Genomic DNA, 23,848 nt, shown 5'->3' with positions numbered 1-23,848 from the left:
GGGTAGTTTGGACCCTAGTTACCAGATTGCTCAAGATACAAATTGAAGAGCTGCTGAATAATAAGCAAAATAACTCAAAAACCACAAATAATAAAAAATTGTCCCAGAATATCACTCTCTATATCATATTAAAAGTTATGAACAACCCCTTTAATCTGTATTTATTTATTTATTTATTTAGTTTACATGATTTTCTAGTAGACTTAAGGTATGCAGATCCAAATTCTGGAAAGATCCATTATCTTGAAAACCCCAGGTCCTAGGCATTCTGGATAACAGGTCCCATAGCTGTACCTTTTATTACATAACCCAGCAAGACTATAATGACACATCTCAAACCAGAGCATTGTCTTGATACAGTAACTTATCTTTGCCTCAATCAAACCCTCTACCCAGAATAATGAGTCAAAGAGTAATAAATCCAGCCACAAACTTGAGAAAAAGCAAACAGTTGTACAGTACCGGCTGGATATCCTGGTCGCAATCAAACCACACACCCAGCGCCCAATTCATAACTCGCCTGCAGAACTATAACCACCAGGGTAAGAAAAGGAACCAAAGGTCAGATTTCTGTTGGTTACTTGAAGGTTTACCACAAGGAAGCAATATATTCTGCAAACTCAGGCACATAAAAGAAAAAACAAAAATTGCTCAACATAAAATGACCATTTTAATATAAAAAAAAAAGATTATTTATATGGACAGTTCAACACTTAAATGAGGGGAAAATACAGATTAAACAGTTACTGCTGGTTCTGAAATATCTTCAGAAATGTAGTGTAAAGCACTGGAGATAGTCTGTGAATTCTAACTGTGAAATATGTGATATGTAACATGTAATATGTGAATAAGTTTTATACTGACAGTTACAGGTACAGGAAAATGTCCCAATCTCAAATAATATATTGTAGCTTTATATATATATATATATATATATATATATATATATATACACACACAAGAAAAAAAACTTAGAGGTTTTTTAAGGCCACATTTTAGTATGAATTAATAATATAGAGACCCATGCTATTGTGTAAGATTATTTTAAAAAATGTAAAAAGAGAAAGACCAAAATCTATGATCAATATAAGGCACATGGGTATTCCCATAACTCTTAGGGGGTTATTTATCAAGGTCTGAATTTTTCTAAGTATTTTTAACTTAAAAATCCGATCAACTCCGACTGCCTGAATGGACCTTATTTATGAAGAAAAAAGCCTGAAAAAGATAGGGTCGGAAAAACTTCGGAGCTTTCCCCAAAAACTCTGAATTGTTGGGAGTTTTCCACAAAAACTACGTGTTTTTTGCTCCGAATCCCAGAAAATTCTCTGGTGTTGGTACGGACATGAGCGCAGACACTAGGACCTTCCCAGTTGACATATACAGGACCTCGAGAGCTTTGAGATGCCGGATTTTCGGAGTAGGACTTTTAAGACCATCGTTTTGTTTTTTTTAATCCGGAAACTATGAATTATTCTTATTATGGATATTCAGAGCATAATAAATAACCCCCTAACTGTTTAATATGGAGTCCAACTCGGTTGGTTTGATTTATAAGCATTTAATCATTAATGATCATACTGATAATTGAATAAGGATTATTGCTCTTTATTTTTTAATTGATATATGGTATGGGACCTGTTATCCGGAAACCCGTTATCCATAAAGCTCTAAATAACGGTAAGGCCATCTCCCATTGTCTACATTTTAATAAAATATTTCACATTTTTAAAAATGATTCCCCTTTTCTCTGTAACAATAATAAAACAGTACCTTGTACTTGATCCCAACTAAGATATCCTGCATTCTTATTGGAGGCAAAATCCTGTTGGGTATAATTAATATTTAAATTAATGCTCAGGTATGGAGATCCAAATTAAAGCTAGACCCCTTATCCAGAAAATCCCAGGTCCCAAGTATTCTGTATATGCAATGATTAGGACCTGAGGTTTTCCATGAAAGGGGCATTCTATAATTAGGATTAACAAAGGGACGTGTACTAAATAGAGTTCCAATTATTTAAAAAAAAAAAAAAAATAGTATTGTATTGTATTTAGGGTTGCCACCTTGTGGCCTGTCTAACTCTGTGCAGGGGGTGGGGCCGTTGCATAATGTGGGTGGGGTCATGACATCAGGGGCAGGGCTATGACGCCGATCGCCACTTCAATCATAGGGAATCCGGCCCGGTTTTCCTAATTTGGAAAACCAGGCAGAAGTTTTGACCCGGACAGCCCTTCAAAAACCAGTGGCAACTCTAATTGTATTGTAGAGCCACTAATATTAATTAGTGCAGCTTAGTCACCAACAAATGCAAGGTACTCGGGCAATGGCCTTTGTGTATTTCAGAGTTTACTGAATAATGTTTTCTAGATAAGAGATCCCATACCTTATAGAGACATTACTAACCAGCAGTTTGCTAACTAATAACAAAAGTCAGATTTTCTCGAATTATCTCACCTTCTGTGTTTTTAAACTGTTTTGATGGAAGGTTCTTATCATCCACGAGGGGAACTGTCACTGACATAAAAATACTAAACTATTGTGGCTGTTCAGTATATTTGTTCATAAATATTCTCTATTATTTTCTTTCTCACAGTTGTCCCTCTCTCTCTCTCTACATTAGGGATACACAGAATCCAGGATTTGGTTCAAGATTCAGCCTTTTTCAGCAGAATTTGAATTCGGACGAATACTTGTGCCTGGCCAAACCGAATCCTAATTTGCATATGTAAGAAACAAGGAAGTAAAAAAATCCCCTTTTTCCTTTCCTGCCCCTATTTTGCGAATGCAAATTAGGATTCAGTTCGGTATTTGGCCAAATCTTTTGCAAAGGATTCGGCCGAATCCCAAATAGTGGATTCAGTGCATCCCAACTCATATATATGTATATATAACAATTCATACGTGTTGCTCAAAGTAACAAACAAACAATACGCTCATGAAATGGACAGGTTTCAAATGCTCTAATTGGCTGGTTCACGCATGAACAAGCCATTTTTAATGCACTAGTGACCCACAGAATGATATTTGAGATTAATATCTCAAAAGCTATAAAACCAAAAAAACTTTTTTTAAAAAAAAGTTATTAAAGGGGTGGTTCACCTTCAAGTTAACTTTTAGTATGTTGTTGAATGGCTAATTCTAAGCAACTTTTCAACTGGTCTTCATTTTTTTTTAATATATTTTGAATTATTTGCCTTCTACTTCCCATTCTTTCCAGCTTTCAAATGGGGGTCACTGACCCCATCTAAAAACAAAAGCTCTGTAAGGCTACACATGTATTGCTATTGCTTCTTTTTATTGCTCATGTTTCTATTCAGGCCTCTCCTATTCATATTCCAATCTGTGCGTGGTTGCTAGGGTAATTTGGACCCTAGCAACCAGACTGCTGAGCTGCTGAATACACAAATAATAAAAAACAATTGCAAATTGTCTCAGACTATCACTCTACATCATACTAAAAGTTAATTCAATAGTGAACAACCCCTTTAAGCATCAGCTATAGTTTAGTATTTTTGTATGGTTTATATAAATTACAGATCCTCTTTAAATGTAGCAACCATACCAACCATACTCAATGTAATAAATTCTAAGGCACTGCTACTGTTGCTAAAAGAATAACTGCAGACTCCAGACCTGGGTATTTTACTAGGCACTTATATATTGCACAGTTATTGTCTTTTAAATTACTGTAAGATCTACAGTGTTTAATATATATTAAAATGATGATGTTTAAAATGATTGCACCCATACATATTACAGTATGAGTCCTTTCCACTGTCCCTACCTACAAAAGCAGAGATTATGAAGGTACTGCAGGTCCATAATGCTTCTAAAGGCATATATTTCCATTTAAAATGTTATATTCTGAAGTTTGGGTTGATGATATAAAAGTGACAGTATTAAAGGGGTTGTTCACCTTTGAGTTAACTTTTAGTATGATGTAGAGAGTGATATTCTGAGACAATTTGCAATTTGTTTTCATTTTTTATTACCGTATATACTCGTGTATAAGCCGACCCGTGTATAAGCCGAGGTACCTAATTTACCTAAGAAAACTGGAAAAATGTATTGACTCGTGTATAAGCCTAGGGGCCCCATGTCAGATTTCAAAATGTGAATGTGTAAATGTGTAATCATGTTTTATGGCATAGAAATCTATCTAAAACTATTTAAAAGAGCCTCCCCATAATTCCATCAGCAGGAACATGATGGAGTCCACTTGTAGAGCTTGTACAACAAAGTTAATAAAACGTGATGTGAATGGCAGTGTGAAAGGGGCTTGCAGGGCTTGGAAACAGATTTCAAATTCTCTTGGCAGTGCTTCCTGTTGCTATAGAGTGTTATTCCTGCTGCTATTGGCGACTCGTGGTGTGGAATGGATTTTCTCATACAAGCTGATGTTGATTTCCTTATTTTTTTACTTGAGTTTGTACATTGACATACAGTGTGTGTGTGTTTGTGTGTATATACAGTATACACGCGGGCCCTGAGGGGGTGCACCCCCCAGTAGTTCTACCCCTTCTTTTTTGATCTAAAAACATTTGCCCATTAGTCTTCTTTTTAAACTACCAGTCCTGCAAGGCCTGCACATGCTGTTAGACTCCTGAATAGATTTATTGCAGTGTTGTAGTTGCATTGTGTCATGTGACTATTATAGAATATGAAGGCTATAATTAATTTCAGTCATCAAGGTCATGATATACCTGCGGCCCCAGCAGGACTGGGCTCTGAGCCAAATGGAACTGATTAATGAAGCTCTTTCATGCAGATTTAGCTTCTCAGACGTTAACACGTGACCTGGCGCTGTCACTGTTATAATATCGCCCTTGGGTTCGATTGGCTGAGAGAAATGCAGACCTACCAAAATTGTAGTAGAGATGAGCAAAAGGATGAGGCCAGTTTTTCAATTCAGCACAAACTTGTTAGTTTTAGGAGTTATTAAATCATTTGACAAAGGGGAGGGGAATATTGTTTTGTCTTACGATTCACAACAGGGGAAGAGATAAACATGCTGCCAGGAGGCAATACTTTATCATGCTAATTCTAGGTGCCCCAGCAGGACTGTCTGTGACTGACTGTGTCGCCGCCCGGAGCAGGTCCAGGAGCTCCGGGCGGCGCGTCCTTCCCTGCCGGCGTTCGCTCCCAAAATGGCGGCGCCCATGGCCGCCACGTGGGTAGCGGCGCCGGCCGCTACCCACGTGGCGGCCATGGGCGCCGCCATTTTGGGAGCGAACGCCGGCAGGGAAGGACGCGCCGCCCGGAGCTCCTGGACCTGCTCCGGGCGGCGACACAGTCAGTCACAGACAGTCCTGCTGGGGCCGCGGAAGGAGGTATGACCCGCGTATAAGCCAAGTTTGAGTTTTTCAGCACATTTTGGGTGCTGAAAAACTCGGCTTATACGCGAGTATATACGGTATTTGTGGTTTTTGAGTTATTTAGCTTATTTCAGCAATCTGGTTGCTAGGGTCCAAATTACCCTAGCAACCATGCATTGATTTGAATAAGAGACTGGAATATGAATAGGAGAGGACTGAATAGAAAGATGAGTAATAAAAAGGAGCAATAATAGAACATTTGCAGCTTTACAGAGCATTTGTTTTTAGATGGGATCAGTGACCCCCATTTGAAAACTGGAAAGAATCAGTAGAACACAGCAAATAATTAAACAAAACATAAAAAATAAATAATTAAGACCAATTGAAAAGTTGCTTACAATTGGCCATTCTATAACATACTAAAAGGTAACTGAAAGGTGAACCACTGCTTTAAGCTGGCCATACATATGGAGATTAGCGATATACCGAATCCAGGATTCGGTTTGGGATTCGACCAGGAATCTGCCTTTTTCAGCAGGATTCGGCCGAATCCTTCTCCCAGGCCGAACCAAATCCACATATGCAAATTAGGGGTGGGGAAGGAAATCACATGACTTTTTTGTCACAAAAGGAAGTGAAAAAAAATTCCCCTTTCCCACCCCTAATTTGCATATGCAAATTAGGATTAGGTTCGTTATTCGGCCTAATCTTTCGCGAAGGATTCGGGGGTTCGGCCGAATCCAAAATAGTGGATTCGGTGCATCCCTAATGGAGATCTAACTGAACCTGATAGGAGGAGGCAGGGGATGAAGCCTAGAGTAGGAGTCGCCGTTAACCAGTTAGTGTCCATTCTCCAAGCTGCAGGATCTTCATCCCCATGGTGCCTGTGTCCCCCAATCTATGCAAGAGAAATCGGGCTGATCTGATCAGTGAGCCCTAGGGCTCAACGTTCGGATCATAAAGGGAGAAAACGCGTGGTTGGATCGGGGACCACATCAACAAATCAATGCAGTCCTCGATCCGACAGGATTTTTAAGGCCAGCCAATCGACATCTGACTTTTGGCCAGATATCAATCAGGAAATTGCATCGGAGGGCACCATACACTGGGCAATAAACTGTCGACTTTATATATCTGCCCTTGCATGTGGGCCTTTAGTTCTCTAGCCCTTGTGTGGCCAGGGTCGTAATTAATGACACCTTATATTTTCAGAGTTAATTTTGTCATCTTTTTGTCTTCTGGTTTTTCATTGAAACTCCTGGCTGCTTGCTAGGGTTTTGTTCTATATGTCCTGATACTCCAAGGCACTGTAATTATGGAAAACATTTGCATACTGTATATATAAATTTTATAACTTGCTATTATGTATAAATGTTCACGTGCAGTATTAACTGTCCATTTCAGTCAGCAGCAGCTTCTATAAAACGGTGGTTGTTTCTTTTTTTCCTGGAGGTCACTACTTCCAGTTCAATCCGTTATGCAGACAAACAGAAGAGTAACCATAAAAGGTGTATTAAAACCAAGCACCTATCACAACTTCCAGGCATTCCTCATCATCAGGACAAAGTAGGCGTCACTGTCAATAGATGCGCTAACACCACTGTAATAGTTCTGAAATTCGTCTTTTGTCACCTGGAAAGAGAAAACGAGGCATTATTTGCTATTTACAATTATAGCACAGGATATGAAACTTCATGGGGTTGTTCACCTTTTAGTATGTTCTAGAACGGCGAATTCTAAGCAACTGATGCCTCTTGCATCTGAGCAAGCATAACTGTAATGCTCAGGTTGGTGAGTGGAAGAATAAAAGGGAAAATCATCCAAAAACCATAAAAACTAGAAACGCCCCATTTAAAATGTTCTAGGAATAACATTATCTATATTATACTATATATTAAATTTAGGTAAACATCAATATTCAATACATAAATCGTTGGCTATGAGAGACAATCACAGAAATACACGATGAGCTAACTGCACTAATCCATTCTCTCCAGTCCAAGGGCTATAACACAAGTTGTAACGGTCTGCAATAAAATATTTAAATCATGTTCCATTATTTATCATGTTCTACCAGTCCATTTACCAAAGACCCACCACCTTTAGAAGTAAAATTGGTGCGATGTTAGTAATTATTATAATACATGCCTTAAAAAGAGTAAAAACATATATAGGAACATAAAACCCATTTTTAACATCATTCTATATTATCGTTTGTGCACTAGATAAACCCTGAGTTGTTATAGGGTGCAGTTTTGGCTATTAACTAAGTAGGGATTCTTTGAGCTAATGGATGATACTGATGAGGGGTGTATTTTATTCAATCACAACGACCACTGTATGTTACCGAGTGTCTTTACAATACTATTGCTACTGTACTGTAAACCTTTCAGAAGAAATTAACTTTAAATTGAGCCTGTTAGGCTGGAATCCATTCATGTTTTGTTCTTATAAAAGGAACGAAGAAAACAGGTACCGGCACACAGGTGCAATTCAAGTAGGGGACTATCCCCTTACGTGTTTATTAAGTCGACACAACGTTTCGGGGGCAATTCCCCTTGGGAGGGGATAGTCCCCTACTTGAATTGCACCTATTTGCCGGTACCTGTTTTCTTCGTTCCTGCTGTGTTGCGTAAGTGCCGATTTCCTAGGGTCCGAGCACCGGGTCAAGTACTCCATAGGGCTCGGGTGTGCACGTGAGGGTGTTTGCATATTGTTCTTATAAAAGTCACTAGTGATATGCAGGCTGGCCTTAAACCCGTGGGTCGGGAGGGTTCGGGCTGGCTACTGCGAAAAATCTCTGGGTCTCTCCCTTCCGCTCTCCCCGACTGCAACCTCACACTTCTGGCTTCCATCCCGTCAATTTATAGACTCGCCCTTGCCCCGCCCCTTTTGTGATGTCAAAGTAAGGTGGGCGGGTCTATAAATAGATGGGACGGAGTTAGGATTGGGAGGGTGCAGGTGCTGGGTGTGTAGGAGTCGAGGAAAACTCAACCTGCACTTTACTAATGTGCACACAAGCTGGACAAAGAAAGATCTGCTTTTTTGGCTCACAAATATTCAGATTTAGGCAATATATGATGAACTGAACCAGGGTGATTTGATCTTTCAACCCACAGGCTAAACATCAAATCAAATAAGGCCCCTGCACAAACGATGGTCAAAGCCTGCAATCCAATGGCCATGTTGTATTGAGACAATAGGATTTGTCCCAGGCCCGACTCATATTTAAAGGAACAGTAACATCAAAAAATGAAAGCGTTTTAAAGTAATACAAATATAATGCAGTGTTGCCCTGCACTGGTAAAACTAGTGTGTTTGCTTCAGAAACACTACTATTGTTTATATAAATAAGCTGCCATGTGTAGCCATTCAAAAGAGAAAAGGCTCAGGTTACACAGCAGATAAGCTCTGTAGAACATAATGGTGTTATCTGTTATCCACTATTTAACCTGTGCCATATAGGTAGGCCATATATCAGTTTCCGCCATTGCTACACAGCAGCTTGTTTATGTGAACTATAGTAGTGATACTGAAGCAAAACACATCCGTTTAACCTGTGCAGGGCAACACTACATTATATTTTCATTACTTTTAAACACTTCGATTTTTTGGCGTTACTGTTCCTTTAATGTGGCTGTAATCAGATCTTGAATGGGAAGGCAAACATTTTGGGGCCATACACAGGACGATATGTTGATGATTGTTTAAAAACATGCCGGGTTAACAACTGATCTGTCGATCTATGGCCACCTTCATCATGCAGATCCAAACATTTTTCTTTTTAATAAAAATAAAGGGACTGCTTTATCATTAATCGGTATCTTTTTGCAAGTGGTACTGCTGCAAACGGCACATAACAAAAAAACGGATCTTTTTCCTATGTAACGATTTATTAACACATTAACGATTAGTTTCTGAATCGTTTATCCCCACATGGCTGCATTCAGGAGGGTGTTAATACTCAATGAAACTGCTGAGCTGCACTGATTACTAACACCCAATGGAAGTGAATGGGTTTGATTGCTCAGAGCAGTTGAACACATTCTGACAAACTGGCACGTGTATCTGATTTAATAAATGGGACAAATAGTTAAAAAAACTGACTGTAAGGAAACTGTTACTAAATAGGAAAAAAGAAACTGCCTTGAATCCTCCTGGATTCCCCTGTTCGATCTCTAATATATCTACTGCTCATTTTCTTATTCTTCGAGTGCATATTTTTAAGGTTTTGAAATGCTCTTGTAGCAAAACCTTTGGAAAAATGACAGTGGAAATTATAACAATTAAATAAAGGTTAGTGAAAAATGTGAGTGTAATAGAGTCCAAATAAAAGTGTGTTGAAGTTATATGCAATACAGCAATTTAATAAGAGAAATACAGGCAGAGCACATTTAGGGGCCTATTTTTCAAGGGTCGGATTTCGAATTTGAAAAATGCAGAAATTAGAATTTTTTTAATTCAAAAATTCACGTCGACCTTTGATAAATCTGCCCAGCAGAAACAGTTATAACAGTTGGTTAATTTGTAAAAGTCAGAGAAATTTGTATTTCTAAGTAAAAGTGCCTGTATTTCAAATATTCACTTGATTGTGATATAACAAAGAAAAACCCCAGAAAGTTGTGCTTTGCCTTAATTGAATTCCATACACTTAGAGCTTCCAGGCATTTTTCATCATGGTAATGAAGTAGACATCAGTATCAATGGAAGCACTGACGCCTGCATAGTAGTTCGTGAATTCCTCCGGTGTAACCTATTTTGGTGAAAAAAGTGCAAGAGTAAATGTAAAATGCTGTTTTTGAAATATATTGCAAAGAGGAAACCCTGTCATGCCATAAGGTTGTAACTGTGGCTCCACTCGAATATGTATTAGGTGCAATCAAACGGAATGCATTTTCTTTTTATTAAAGGATAAGTAAACCTAAAAAATAAGTGAATGTAAATTTAATGAGGGTGCTATTCTAAGCACTTTTGCAATGTACATTCATTATTTATCTTTTTATAATTCCAAGATATTAAAGGATACATGTACTGTTAACGTGAATGAATTTTGTTACACCAGCGCCACCTGCTGGTCATTTTCCCACCAGTCTGACCACCAAGTAGTCAAGGAAGTTGTCAGGAGAAAGAAAGATGCTGCTCTGATGTTCTTCTGCTTAGGAAAGATTTGAGAAAGGTTTCTAATTGTTTTCCTAATCAGAAGAACATCAGAGCAGCCTCTTTTTTTCTCCTGACAACTTCATTAGTTATCCTTTAATTACAGGTCCTGGAATGGACTTGATAACACATACTGAGGCAGCATAAGCATCTTCTTCTAGCTGGAACTCTTTGTATAGTATCATGTTTCTACTACATGATGTATGCACAAATCCAAAATGGAAGCCATTCTGACTGGTTACCCAGGATAAGACACAATCCAAATAAAAAGCAAGGCTTCAGCAGTCAATTATATTCTTCACAGAAGACTCTCTACCCAAAATTCAGGATAAAATTGACTTTCCTTTTTACAATTTCATTGTTATTTACTATAATAAACACATGCAAGTGATGTTCCTATAGACATTCATTTGAAGATCTTTCCGTAATTTGAATCTTCATAATCTTAAGTGTACTAGAAAATCATGTAAACATTAAATAAACCCAATAGGCTGGTTTTGCTTCCAATAAGGATTAATTATATCTTAGTTGGGATCAAGTACAAGGTACTGTTTTATTATTACAGAGAAAAAGGAAATACTTTTTAAAAATCTGCATTTTTTGATTATAACAGTCTATGGAAGACGGCCTTTCTGTAATTCGGGGCTTTATGGATAAAGGGTTTCCGGATAACGGATCCCATACCTGTACCTAATTTTTTAATGGTTTTGACTGGGCTGCAGCTGGCAAAAAAACACTTGGCAGATGTGAAATACGTAAAAAAAAAAAATATTCACTGGATTCACTGGAACAGGGGGGAAAAAGTAGGATAATATTAACATCCCTGTCCAATTCAAGTTCAGCCATATTAAAAAATATATTTTAAAATAAAGACAAAGTAAAGTTTATTTTGTACATATCCAAAACTCAGCACATCTAGGAAAACCTGAGCATTTGCATGGATTGTCCTGCAACATAATATTTTCAGTTAATACCAAGTAAATACAGACTAATTAGATCATCCTACAACACTATTGTTATCCCAAACCGCCATAAGGATTGGTCTGGGATATGATAATTTTTTGGATGTTGCTGAATAAATTATCTATAGTATAAAAGGAACAGAGAAGATAAAAATGAAGGGGATATGAGGATTTAAAAAGAAAAAAAAAAACATACTCGATGGGTGTTTTTTTGAAGCACTAGGGTAAGAGCACTATGTACTAACTGTTTGCCATAAGCACCGCGCTCTCTAGTACCTCAAGTCCCCTGGCAACTTTGGTTTGTGTATTCTTAAAGGAACAGTTCAGTGTAATGATAAAAGCTGGGTAAATAGATAGGATTTGCTAAATAATTGTATTATAGTTAGTTAGGCAAAAATGTGATGTATAAAGGCTGGAGTGACTGGATGTGTAACATAACAGTCAAAACACTACTTCCTGCTTTTCAGCTCTCTAACTCTGAGTTAGTCAGTGACTATAAGGGGGGCCATATGGGATATAATTGTTCAGTGAGTTTGCAATTGATCCTCAGCATTCAGCTCAGATTAAAAAGCAACAGTTATGACCCATGTGCCCCCCCCAAGTCACTGGTTACTGCCTGGTAACCTAACCTAACTAAGGGAGCTGCAAAGCAGGAAGTAGTGTTCTGGCTATTATGTTACATATCCAGTCACTCCAGCCTTTATACATGGGCAATTCATCTTTTTCATCATTTACACAAATGATAGGTGATATAGGAGATCCCTAGTGTCATCCACCTATCCTATATGCTGTGTTTCATTCCAAGAAGTGAATTCTATAAGGGCAATGTGCAAAAAATCCTAGCACTTTACACCCATTTTGTACAATTTGCCCCCTTGCACGTGAGCCCAAATGTATATGGCCATAACTTTGAAATAATGGCTTTAACAGGGACATATAGAACTAGATGTACACTTATGAGCAGTTTACATTTTTTTTCTAGATATCAAATGATATTTGCAGTTCTTAAACTGCTAATTTCATGTTGTATATAGAAGGCCAGACACCAGAAACATCTCTTGATGCTTATATGATCATGTCTATACTTATATACTTAATAGTAGTAATTAGGTGCGCTCTACCTTTATTAAAACGTGTGTAGGTTTCTAGTGCTAAACTGGACGACCCTTGCCTGCTCAGTCTTGCGGCTTTTCCTGTCACGTCGTCTATACAGCCCTCGTACCTGCTGGCGGTTCAAGAAGCTGCCAACAGGTGCAAGGGTTGTATAGACATCCCAGGCAAGACCGAGCCGCAGCAAGATGATTCATCATGGTCCTTACCACGGTCGCACACTCAAGACGAGAGAAGCCTCCAGAGTCCAGCTGCAGCAGGTGCGAGGGCTATAGACGTGGATGTGATGCATATTTTAATGACGTCTATAGCCGTCGCCTTTAAACAGATGAGAACACTAGCATTTAATAGGGCTATTCAGTGTTTAATTTATTTCAAAGTAGGCCTACACATTGCACTTTTGTTGTTGTAACAGTTGAAATTAAAAAAAGTTTAAAACTTTTAGAAGTTTATAAGCGGTGTTATGTTTTGTGGCTCCAGACTATTTTTGTTTAGTGGAAGAGGGGGCAAAATGGCTCTTTTGATAGTAAAGGTTGCTGACCCCTGATTTAGCCCATATACAGTATGAACAAACAAGGGCAACATTTCGGGCCCCACTGGACCTTTTATCAAGCCTAGGCATGAGGTTTTATTTTGCTGTCCTACTAGGCCAAACTGTAGTGGGCACTCAGGTTCATGGTGTTAGCAGTTTAACAGACTGCTAAGATCATGAAATCTAAAAAACACAAAAAACTGCTAATTGAAAAGAGGCCCATAAGAGCACTCTGGGCAATTTTACAGAGTTATATGTTCTGTAAAACATATAAATTTTAGGTTATATGTTGCCTTTAAAAAAAATTATACATACACACACACACACTTTCACACACACACAGGTATGGGACCTGTTATCCAGGATGCTCGGGACCTGGGGTTTTTCAGAACGGATCTTTCTGTAATTTGGATATTCATGCCTTTAAATCATGTGAGCATATAGACCCAATAGGCTGATTCTGCTTCCATTAAGGATTGGCAATATCTTAGTTTGGATCAAGTACAAGGTGCTGTTTTATTATTACAGAGACAAAGGAAAACATTGTAAAAATTAGGATTATTTGGATAAAATTGAGTCTATGGGAGACAATCTTTTTGTAATTCTGAGCTTTCTGGATAACAGGTTTCCGGAGAATGGGTCCCATACCTGTACACAGTGCTAAAATGTGGAGCATATCACATACCTGCCCATCCTTGTCATACGGAGAGTCAAAGTTATCGAGGAAACTCCTAAAAACCTGATCTTCTGTCCACTCTCCATTCTGGTATTTTGGGTGGTGCCTTGCATTGTAAACCCCTCTCAGATCCTCAATAGTAACAACACCATCACCTGTTTTGTCCAGCTTCCGGAAGGCCTGCATGATCATTTCTTTCCTTGCATTCGACATGGGGGGCTGCATAGAGTGAGTCACATAATTAGTAGAAGGTTAGGGTGCCGCAGATACCACTGCAGTGTTACCCAACAGTCCTCAAACAGAAAATGAATTCTTATTATACAGTCTATTTACTACTAACATATGTTGATTTAAGAATTCTGGAATATAAAACTCCCTCCATGTGCTATGCTCACGCTTACATTATTTGGTTCCACTCCTACTGTGAATACAGGTGTATCTGTGAGCACCCGTAGCGCACCATATCCTATTTTTTCATGTCCTAGAAACATCAGGAAATAAATAATATAATGTAATCATAAATGGTAGAAACCTATGTCTGACATACTTGATAAATGAACCTTACCGTCTATTCTGGAATGTAGAAATACATATAACAATATGGGGTAAATTTATCAAAGAGTGAAGTTCCGCCACTAGAGTGAAATTCCACAGCTCTCCATTCATTTCTATGGGATTTTGAAAGGCGTATTTATCAATGGGTGAAGTGAAAGTTCACCCTTTGATAAATACTCCTATAAAAATCCCATAGAAATGAATGGAGAGTGGCGGAATTTCACTCTAGTGGTGGAACTTCACTATTAACTTCACTCTTTGATAAATATACCCCTATGTGTGAAAACAAATACGGAAGTAAAGTGTGGATTTAGTCGACTGTGGATCTGTTAAGTTCTGGGCACTAAAGGGATCTGCTTGGTTGGATCAGGTGAGTCCTATACACTGCAGGTCCCTTCCCCTTAGTGATGTCTCTGCAGGTTCCAGTTATACTGTATATAGAACAGATTAAATAGGGCTCAGACGGGTGTGTTTCATTGAAAAACAGGTTAGAGTCAGGTTAAAGGGATACTGTCATGGGAAAAAAAAATTTTTTCAAAATGAATCAGTTAATAGTGTTGCTCCAGCAGAATTCTGCACTGAAATCCATTTCTCAAAAGAGCAAACTGATTTTTTTATATTCAATTTTGAAATCTGACATGGGGCTAGACATTTTGTCAATTTCCCAGCTGCCCCAAGTCATGTGACTTGTGCTCTAATAAACTTCAATCACTCTTTACTGCTGTACTGCAAGTTAGAGTGATATCACCCCCCTCCCTTTTCTCCCCCAGCAGCCAAACAAAAGAACAATGGGAAGGTAACCAGATAGCAGCTCCCTAACACAAGATAACAGCTGCCTGGTATATCTAAGAACAACACTCAATAGTAAAAACCCATGTCTCACTGAGACACATTCAGTTACATTGAGAAGGAGAATCAGCAGCCTGCCAGAAAGCATTTCTCTCCTAAAGTGTAGGCACAAGTCACATGACTGGGGGTATGATATAAAATTACTACACAGCTATAACCCCATAACCCCTATAACCCCATTCTGTCCCTTTGCAAACCCATTTGAACAACTCAAAGGATAACAGAACTAATTACCAAAAGCAATGGTAGCAACCAATGGCAATGGCTGGGCACATTGTAAATTCACCAAACTAGAGATTCAAACAAGGGGTAATTTTTCTATTTTTCAACACATGGCAGTTTAGGTTTCAAGGACTGTTAATTGCTTTTTGAAGCAGATAGAGTTGTGTTGTGTTTGCCCAAACATTATTCACATAATGCTTTGTGGTGACCACAATACAAGCTACTGAGTCAATAAATCATAGGGTTGGACCAAATCCACCTAGCTGAATCCCCAAATCCTCCATGAAAGATTCGGCCAAATATCGAACTGAATTTGCACATGCAAATTAGGGACAGGAAGAGAAAAATTGGAAAACTTTTTTTTTTGCTTCCTTGTTTTGTGACATAAATGTACCTGATTTCCCTTCCCTGAACTAATTTGCATACAAATTAGGATTTGGTTCAGCCAGGCACAAGGATTCGGCCGAATCAGGCTGAAAAAGGCCGAATCCTGAACCGCATCCTGGATTCGGTGCATCCCTAATAAATCATGGCAAAAGATAACTCAATCCATTCTAATGAAATATTTCCTTTGTTTACTTACTCGTAACGTGACAAGAAATTCATCAAAATCTATGGTTCCGCTTCCATCTTTATCAAACACAGAGAAAAGCTGTTGGGCTTCCGCTTTGTCCATCATTACTCCATAATCATTTATGCCCTTTAAAAACTCTTTAAAATCAAGGGACCTGCTATTGTCGTCATCCATAATGCGAAATACTCTGCAGAAATAAGCACAAACATTTTAGGGTACAGGCAAGTTTTCTACTAAACCAATATGTGGACAGAGCAAACTGACTGTCATTTAAAGGAGAACTAATGCTTAACTAAAGAAGTAGCTAGAAATGTTGTACATTATGTTTTGGGCTTCTGTACCAGCCCAAGGCAACCAAAGCCATTTAGCATTAAAGATGCCCCAGTAGCTCCCCATCTTTTTTTCTGCTGATTCACTGTACATGCTCTGTGCTGCTGTCATTTACTGAGCTCAGGGACCCACTCACAATAAAATGTACACATAGAATAGAAATGTCACAATATAAGGCTGATAATTACTACATGGCAGCGCAGAAACCAGTGCAATTAGCATCAGAATTTAATAATCAGCCCTATAGTAGAGTCCTGCAGCAGGTCAGGTACCCACGGGTTAGCCTCAACAATCTGCAGTACCCTGCGTGTTGCAGATAGAAGTTTCAGGATCGGGTATGGACACGGGTCGGCGGCTCTCCGGGTTTGCCGGTCGGGTCACGGGTCTTCTTAATAGCAAGTTTTACTCCTTTTTTTCTGATCATGCCTACTTCCAATGAGGTCACTTCCGGTTTACAATGACAGCACTTCCTGTTTTACTCTTTTTTTCAGATCACGCCAACTACTAATGATGTCACTTCCGGTTAACAATGACAGCACTTCCTGTTTCTTGATGGTCAGTGGGTCTCGGATCGTGTTGCGGATAAGATAATTGCGGGTTGGGTAGCAGGTACAAGTATGCGGGTTGCGAGTCCGGCCCGCATTCGGGTTTAACAAATTGGTTCCATGCAGGACTCTACCCTATAGCATCAGCTTATATTACAGACAAACCTCATTTTCTGCTTGATAATTTGCGACGACCCCTAAGCTTAGCATCTCAACAGCTGCTCAGAGCCCACTGAGCATGTGAGTGTCACAGACACTTTCCAAGATGGTGACCCCCTGTGACAAGTTTGAAGTCCTGGATCATTGCTGCTATTGACAAGCTGAAAACTTTAGGCTGGTGCAATAAGTTCAGTATATAAAATAAGGCATTTTTAGTCATATTTATTTTTAGGGTTTAGTTCTTCTTTAAGTCAATGGCACACAGGGAGAGTTGGCGTCCGCTGTTAAAACTCTGCTACTACAGAAGATAAATCTCATGAAAATCTATGTCTATGGGAGACAGCCTTTCCGTAATTCGGAACTTTCTGGATAATGGGTTTCTGGGTAACGGATCCCATACCTGTAGTTGAAATTATTATTTTTTTTCATCCGTTCTCCAGTTTGGAATCACAGAAGGCAGCTCTGCATACATACATTAAAGGGGTTGTTCACCTTTTAGTATGATGTAGTGATTGATATTCTGAAACAATTTGCAATTGGTTTTCATTTTTATTATTAATGTTTTTTGGAGTTATTTAGCTTTTTATTCAGAAGCTCTCCAGTTTGCAGTTTCAGCAATCTGGTTACTAGGGTCCAATTTACCCAAGCAACCATGCATTGATTTGAATAAGACACTGGGCTATGAATAGGAGAATAACAATAGAAAGATGAGTAATAAAAACAATACAATCAATAACAATATATTTGTAGCCTTACAGAGCATTTGTTTTTTATATGGGGTCCATTTGAAAGCTGGAAAGAGTCAGAATAGAAGGCAAATAATTTTATATAAAATAAACAATGAAGACCAACTGAAAAGTTGCTTAGAACTGGTCATTCTATAACATACTAAAAGTTAACTTGAAGACGAGCCAACCCTTTAATTGAATTAACTACTCCTTTAAGCTTATTGGACCAAGTATTTCTAATGATCTCAGACTGATTGCAAGCATGTTGGGTAAATTTTCATGCATAACTCCCAAAACTCAGGATATTTTAATTTTATTTTCGATTCACCCAAAACAGCCTCATGTACCAGTTACAACCTAATTACCCATCTGTGTTTCAGCTCATCTGTTGTCTATAATCCATTGTCAATGAGATTTTGGTTTCCCAGGCAACTACAAGGCCTGGGTGTGTTTCCTTATAGAGAAGAGGCCCTGAAAGCAAGCTTTTCCTGTACATAGCAGTCTGCGTTGCATTAAATATGTTTTCTTGCTCTGCGGGTTTGTGCTTCCTGTCAATTTCAGGTTTGGTGATTGAGATGTGCTGTTAGAATTCTCCAGTTGCTAGGTATGCCTCCTAATCACTTAAACATTGATTACTATTCATGTCACTTTCTCTGGTCTCCATATTCTTTGTCTATTCATTCCAATGAGCACCCTAGTCTCACCTCCTACCCAGCAGCCAACTCACCTGCTGCTACCTCCTGTCCAACAGCTATATTGCGACTACTTACCACTCCAGCCCAAAAGCCACACTTAGCAGATTTCACCCTAAACAGTTCCAATCTCTAAATGAGCATAAGGCAAATTTTTACATGGCCAATGTTCCATGATTCCCTCAAGACCATATATATATATATATATATATATACATATATATACACAAATACAAGAGGTCCTCTTCACTCAACCCATTATCAATATATTTAAGACAGAGACATTTTGTGCACACTGCTACTGAAAAATGCCTTACCCTTTAAACAAAACAGGGATTGTTTGTCCATATATTGCAATATATTTAAGCTGGTCAACTACGTCAAAGTCATCCCATATCTGGCCAGTCCTATGCTCAATTTTATCTGATTCATTAAGAATTCTATTTCTTCATTATGTATTCCACAAAGGGACTAAGTTCTACCTGCAACTTACTTGCTGCTTTCAAAGTAAAACTCCCAAACTTGGCTGCCCTTTTATTAGACACCAGTGGGATCACCTGACTATAGCTGGGAAGGGTGGGAGCTACAACATGGAGTGGTGAGCACAACTTTCCCTTGTTTGTTATAGTTATACAGGAGCAGTGACCAGCTCCATGTTGTAGCTCCCACCCTTCCCAGCTATAGTCAGGTGATCCCACTGGTGTCTAATAAAAGGGCAACCAAGTTTGGGAGTTTTACTTTGAAATCAGCAAGTAAGTTGCAGGTAAAACTTAGTCCCTTTGTGGAATGTATAATGAAGCAATAGAATTCTTGATGAATCAGAGGAAAATTGAGCATAGGACTGGCCAGATATGGGATGACTTTGACATAATTGGCCATCTTAAATATATTGCAATATATGGACAAACAATCCCTGTTTTGTTTAAAGGGTAAGGCATTTTTCAGTAGCAGTATGCACAAAATGTCACTGTCTTAAATATATTGATAATGGGTTGAGTGCAGAGGACCTCTTGTATTAGAGGACCTCTTGTATTTGTCTATAACTTGTACTACTGTGATAGGAAAATCAACAATTACATGTACTTTTTCAAACATTTTTTTAATTAATATCCTACCTGCCCAGGCCCTTTATGCCTGCTGATCCCCTTGAGAGACACTGGAGACGCAGCTTCTCAATGGGATCTGTACAGGTTGAGAGGTTCTTTTTAGCCTGTAAGGCCATTTCCCGATCATGTCTTGCAGTTCCTGCCATCTAGAACAGACAAGAAAAGGAAATGTTAATATCCATATAATTTACAGTAGGGGGTACAATATCCCTTATAATACATGAGTGATACTCAGAGTTCCCTGTATAACTCAGCCTGCAGCCTTGTGAATTTATATGGTCACAGAACAACCCCTCAGTGACTTTTAATATTCTTATCATTTACAGTAGGGGGTACATTATCCCTTATAATACATGAGTGATACTCAGAGTTCCCTGTATAACTCAGCCTGCAGCCTTGTGAATTTATATGGTCACAGAACCCCTCAGTGACTTCTAATATCCTTATCTTTTACAGTAGGGGGTTAATATATATATAAATGGGATGTTTAAAGAAAATTGCTCCCATTTCAAGGAAAACTAATAGTAAACCTCTTGTCTCTAAGGGCATGTCCTGTAAGCTTCCTGTAATTGCAGGAGAGATAATGGAACAAACTGGGAGACCGAGTGGGACTATACAACATTTCTTCACATTCTTGTCGGAGGCTCCCATTTATAAAAACATGCATAAAACAGATACAATAATGATAACTTGAGATGTTTCGTATTAAACAGTTTATTAGACAGACATTTGGCTGTTGTAAAAGTACTCAGTGGATTTACTTCCTATCACAAAAGCACTCATGCCCTCTGTCATTGATTAAACCATTTGGCTAGGGGAGCTAGGTGAGTTAAAAATTATTTAATGATTTTCAAAATAACCGGTTTACCCATCTGATATAAAATGCAGTGTTATTACTGATTGACATAGATAGGATATTGTATAGCCCTGGAGCAGAAACTGGTTTATGGCTATTTTATGGACATGGAAATAAATAAAGGTGTGACTATTCTCTATCAGAGAGACACTAGGAAATAAGCACAAAAATTAAGAGGTTAAATCATGTTTAAAATATATAAAATGCCTCTTAGAAAAGGGTACAGGTATGGGATCCGTTATCCGGAAACCCATTATCCAGAAAGCTCAGAATTACAAAAAGGCTGTACATTTTATCCAATGATCCAAATCTTTTAAAATAATTTCCTTTTTCTCTGTAATAATAAAACAGTAGCTTGTACTTGATCTCAACTAAGATATAATTAATCCTTTTTGGAAGCAAAACCAGCCTATTGGGTTTATTTAATGTTTACATGGTTTTCTAGTAGACAGGGAGGCACATTTATCAAGGGTCGAATTTCGAATTCATGTGAGTTTTTTTAAAACTCCCATAAATTCTAAATTCGACTGGTCGTAATTTATTATTAAAATCAAATTTTTTAAACCCAGACGAATTTAAACAACCTGAAAACTTGAATCGAATTCGATCAAGATGGATTCGAGTTTTTTCTCCGAAAAAACTGGAATGTCAGGAAGGTTACAAACATCTCCAAATTGATCCCTGCACCTCTCCCATTGACTTAAACAGTAATTTGGCAGGTTTTAGGCGGCGAATAGTTGAATTCTAATTCTTAAAGGGCCAGAGTATGATAAAACTAAAAAATCTAATTCGAATTGTTTTAAAAAAAAAACTGTAATCGAATTTGGATAACTCTCTAGTCTGACAGTTTTGACCATAAAAAAAAATTATGAATACGAATTTTCAATTTGACCCTTGATAAATCTGCCCCTTAAAGTAAATCTGCCCTCCAAATTACAGGCAGATCTGTTGTGTGCAAAAATCCCAGGTCCTGAGCATTCTGGATAACAGGTTCCCATACCTATAAAATGTTCTTGACCTATTATACAGGATTGGACTGGGATGGAGGGACACTGGCAAAAATCCCGGTGACTCTTTTGGGCCCCCCGGCCCAGTATAATCCTGTATAATAGGTCAGGCACATTTTGCCTCTCCTTACCTCCCTCTCTGACCCCGGAAAAAGGTACGCACACGACCGCGGAGGGGGGGGGTGTTCGTAGCAAAGAGGCTGCAGGCCTGTTGGGCCGATGCTGCTATAATAGTTAAAGTCCTCGAGTTCTGGTCCTTTTGATACAGTAAAAAATTGCCTTCCCTAGAAATAATGAATGAAATGTAGGTGTTATGAGCTTTTTATATGTTCCTCAGTGCCATCTCTGTTGGGCAGCTCTCGCATACCTTCCCTGTTACTGATGCTGGAAGGTTGGGATGCCCATTTAAAGGATGAGACATTGTAATAATCAGCAATGCCCAACCTGCTGTTTGGTTTATTGTAGAAATTCTACCATCACCACATGGATTGTCAGGAATTGCAATTTCCCAACAACTGGAGGGTTCCACATACTGTATGTGTATTTCCTGAAAATATCTGTTATTACATGGGTGTGATTACAGAGGAAGCAGACCCTGCGGTTGCAGGGGGGTCAGAAAGTTATGGGGCCCCATGAGGCCAAAATAAAGAGCAATTTCAACATATATTGGTAAAACAAGAATACATCTGGATATTTTGGGGTGCCCTAAAATCAATTTGCTGTAGGGTTTTAATAACAACTAATTACACCACTAGTTGCTTAAATTTTAATTTTTTACTTAGATTTCACATTTCCCAGGCCCCTCTGGGAGGAACCATCTCTACTAGTGATGTGCAGGTCTGGGTTTTCCTGACCCGCACCCGACCCTAACCCACCCGACTTCAGCCTGCGCCCGCCCGCACTTCCGGGTTCCTTTTATAGACCCGCGCCGACCCACCCCGCCGATGACGTCACAAAAGGGGCAGGGCGAGCAGGCGCGTGGCTATAAAGCCGGCATTTGATGGTGGTGGGGGGCGGGAACAGCAGGAGAAGAGCTCAACCCACACCCGTCCGCCAACTGCGCAGAGCAGTGCGAGGCCGACCCGAACCCACCCGACCCGAGGGTTCCACGGGTATCGGGTCGGCCCGCACATCACTATCTCTACTCAAACACCAGCCCGGATCCACACTATGGTACCTGCTGGGTATCCACGTCCCAAATATGATAGATTGGGAACTTGCTATTGCAAAGACCCAGGGAAAATAAAGGTATGGGGATTTCCAGATAAGGGGGGTCTTTCTGTCACTTGGATCTCCATACCTTGTCAACTAAAATATCATTTAAACATTAATTAAACCCAACAGTATTGTACTGCCTCCAGTTAGGATTAAATATTTCTTAGTCGGGATCAAGTACAAGGTCCTGTCTTCTTATTGCAGGGTAAAAGGAAACCATTTTTTTTTTTTTAATTTGACTTATTTGATTAAAATGGCCTTCCCATAATTCTGCATAATTCTGGATAACCGAGTTTCCAGATAACAGATCCCATACCTGCACTGTATAACAAACCCTCTCATATGTATAGAAAGATAATAATTTGCCCCTGTTGTAAATGATTTGTACTTTTATACAGTCGTTTCTGTATCAAGTCTTCCTTAATAAATGTATTTATTTACATAATACACATTTATGTAGATCTGACACGCAATACCAGCTACTAAGACAAAGTACAGAATATAGAGAAGAAAATAAAAGGCAAAACGCAGGAAAGTCAAAGTTTTTATACATTTACATCACCTCAGATGTTCGGAAACCTCCTCTCAATAACCTGTTCCACCTGCAACTATGGACGCAATTCTCATTCAACAGGCACCGCTACCCCCGCCCCTCTGCCCGAACATGCCGCCGCTCATTGGATCAAGCAAGAGATTCTTGCATGACTATAGGTTACCCAGCCTGTCTATCACAGAGGAGGCGACCCTCCCACATCTTTGAGGCACATACACACGCAGAAGGGTTGCTATGGATACAGCTTGGGGCGGAAGTAGACACAGAAAGGAGCAACACACAGTGATAATAATAAACACAGTTGGGACTTGGGATCTAAAGGGATATCTCAATGAATTTTCTTGGGGTTTTTTTTTAATGTATTTTACTAATTACTAAACATCCCACTGCTATTCTTGGCTGTTTCATTTTCTAAAGAATTGGCCCAAATCTTTTGAAACAAAGTTAAATATAATTTACAGTTAAATGATGTTTGTTGCCCTGCTTGTCTTCTAGTTTGTACTTCACAAGGTAAAATATTGTGAAGTAATTGTGTGTGTAGGTTATGTTATTTGCTCATTCATTAAATATTAATACAAGTACCTTCTCAGTTTACCCTCTGTGTTTATTTATTTCATATGATTTTATTACATATGATTTACCACATGGATGGCCATTAGGGTTGCCCCCTTTTCTGGAAACAAATATCAGCCTTCCTATATA

At 38.8% G+C, this 23,848-nt stretch overlaps 1 protein-coding gene across 2 annotated transcripts; it reads right to left on the bottom strand.

Annotated features, from left to right (window-relative positions):
• Positions 1-6,598: 6,598 nt before the first annotated feature.
• Positions 6,599-23,249, bottom strand: capsl.L (calcyphosine like L homeolog). Of its 2 annotated transcripts, XM_018266409.2 has the most exons (6): positions 23,156-23,249; positions 19,525-19,661; positions 15,965-16,142; positions 13,765-13,974; positions 9,968-10,071; positions 6,599-6,950 (listed from the first exon to the last, which is right to left on the bottom strand). In XM_018266409.2, exons 2-5 carry the CDS (start codon positions 19,659-19,661, stop codon positions 9,970-9,972), a joined length of 627 nt encoding a protein of 208 aa, XP_018121898.1. In that variant the 5' UTR covers positions 23,156-23,249; the 3' UTR covers positions 6,599-6,950; positions 9,968-9,969. The 2 variants fall into 2 exon arrangements, with proteins under 2 accessions (XP_018121898.1, XP_041425559.1); XM_041569625.1 differs by lacking the exon at positions 9,968-10,071.
• Positions 23,250-23,848: the final 599 nt, after the last annotated feature.

The sequence above is a fragment of the Xenopus laevis genome, chromosome 1L, assembly GCF_017654675.1.
Source record: "Xenopus laevis strain J_2021 chromosome 1L, Xenopus_laevis_v10.1, whole genome shotgun sequence".
Lineage (NCBI taxonomy): Eukaryota > Metazoa > Chordata > Amphibia > Anura > Pipidae > Xenopus > Xenopus laevis.
Note: the sequence above shows the minus strand (reverse complement) of the source record. Positions and strands in the feature narration are given on the sequence as shown.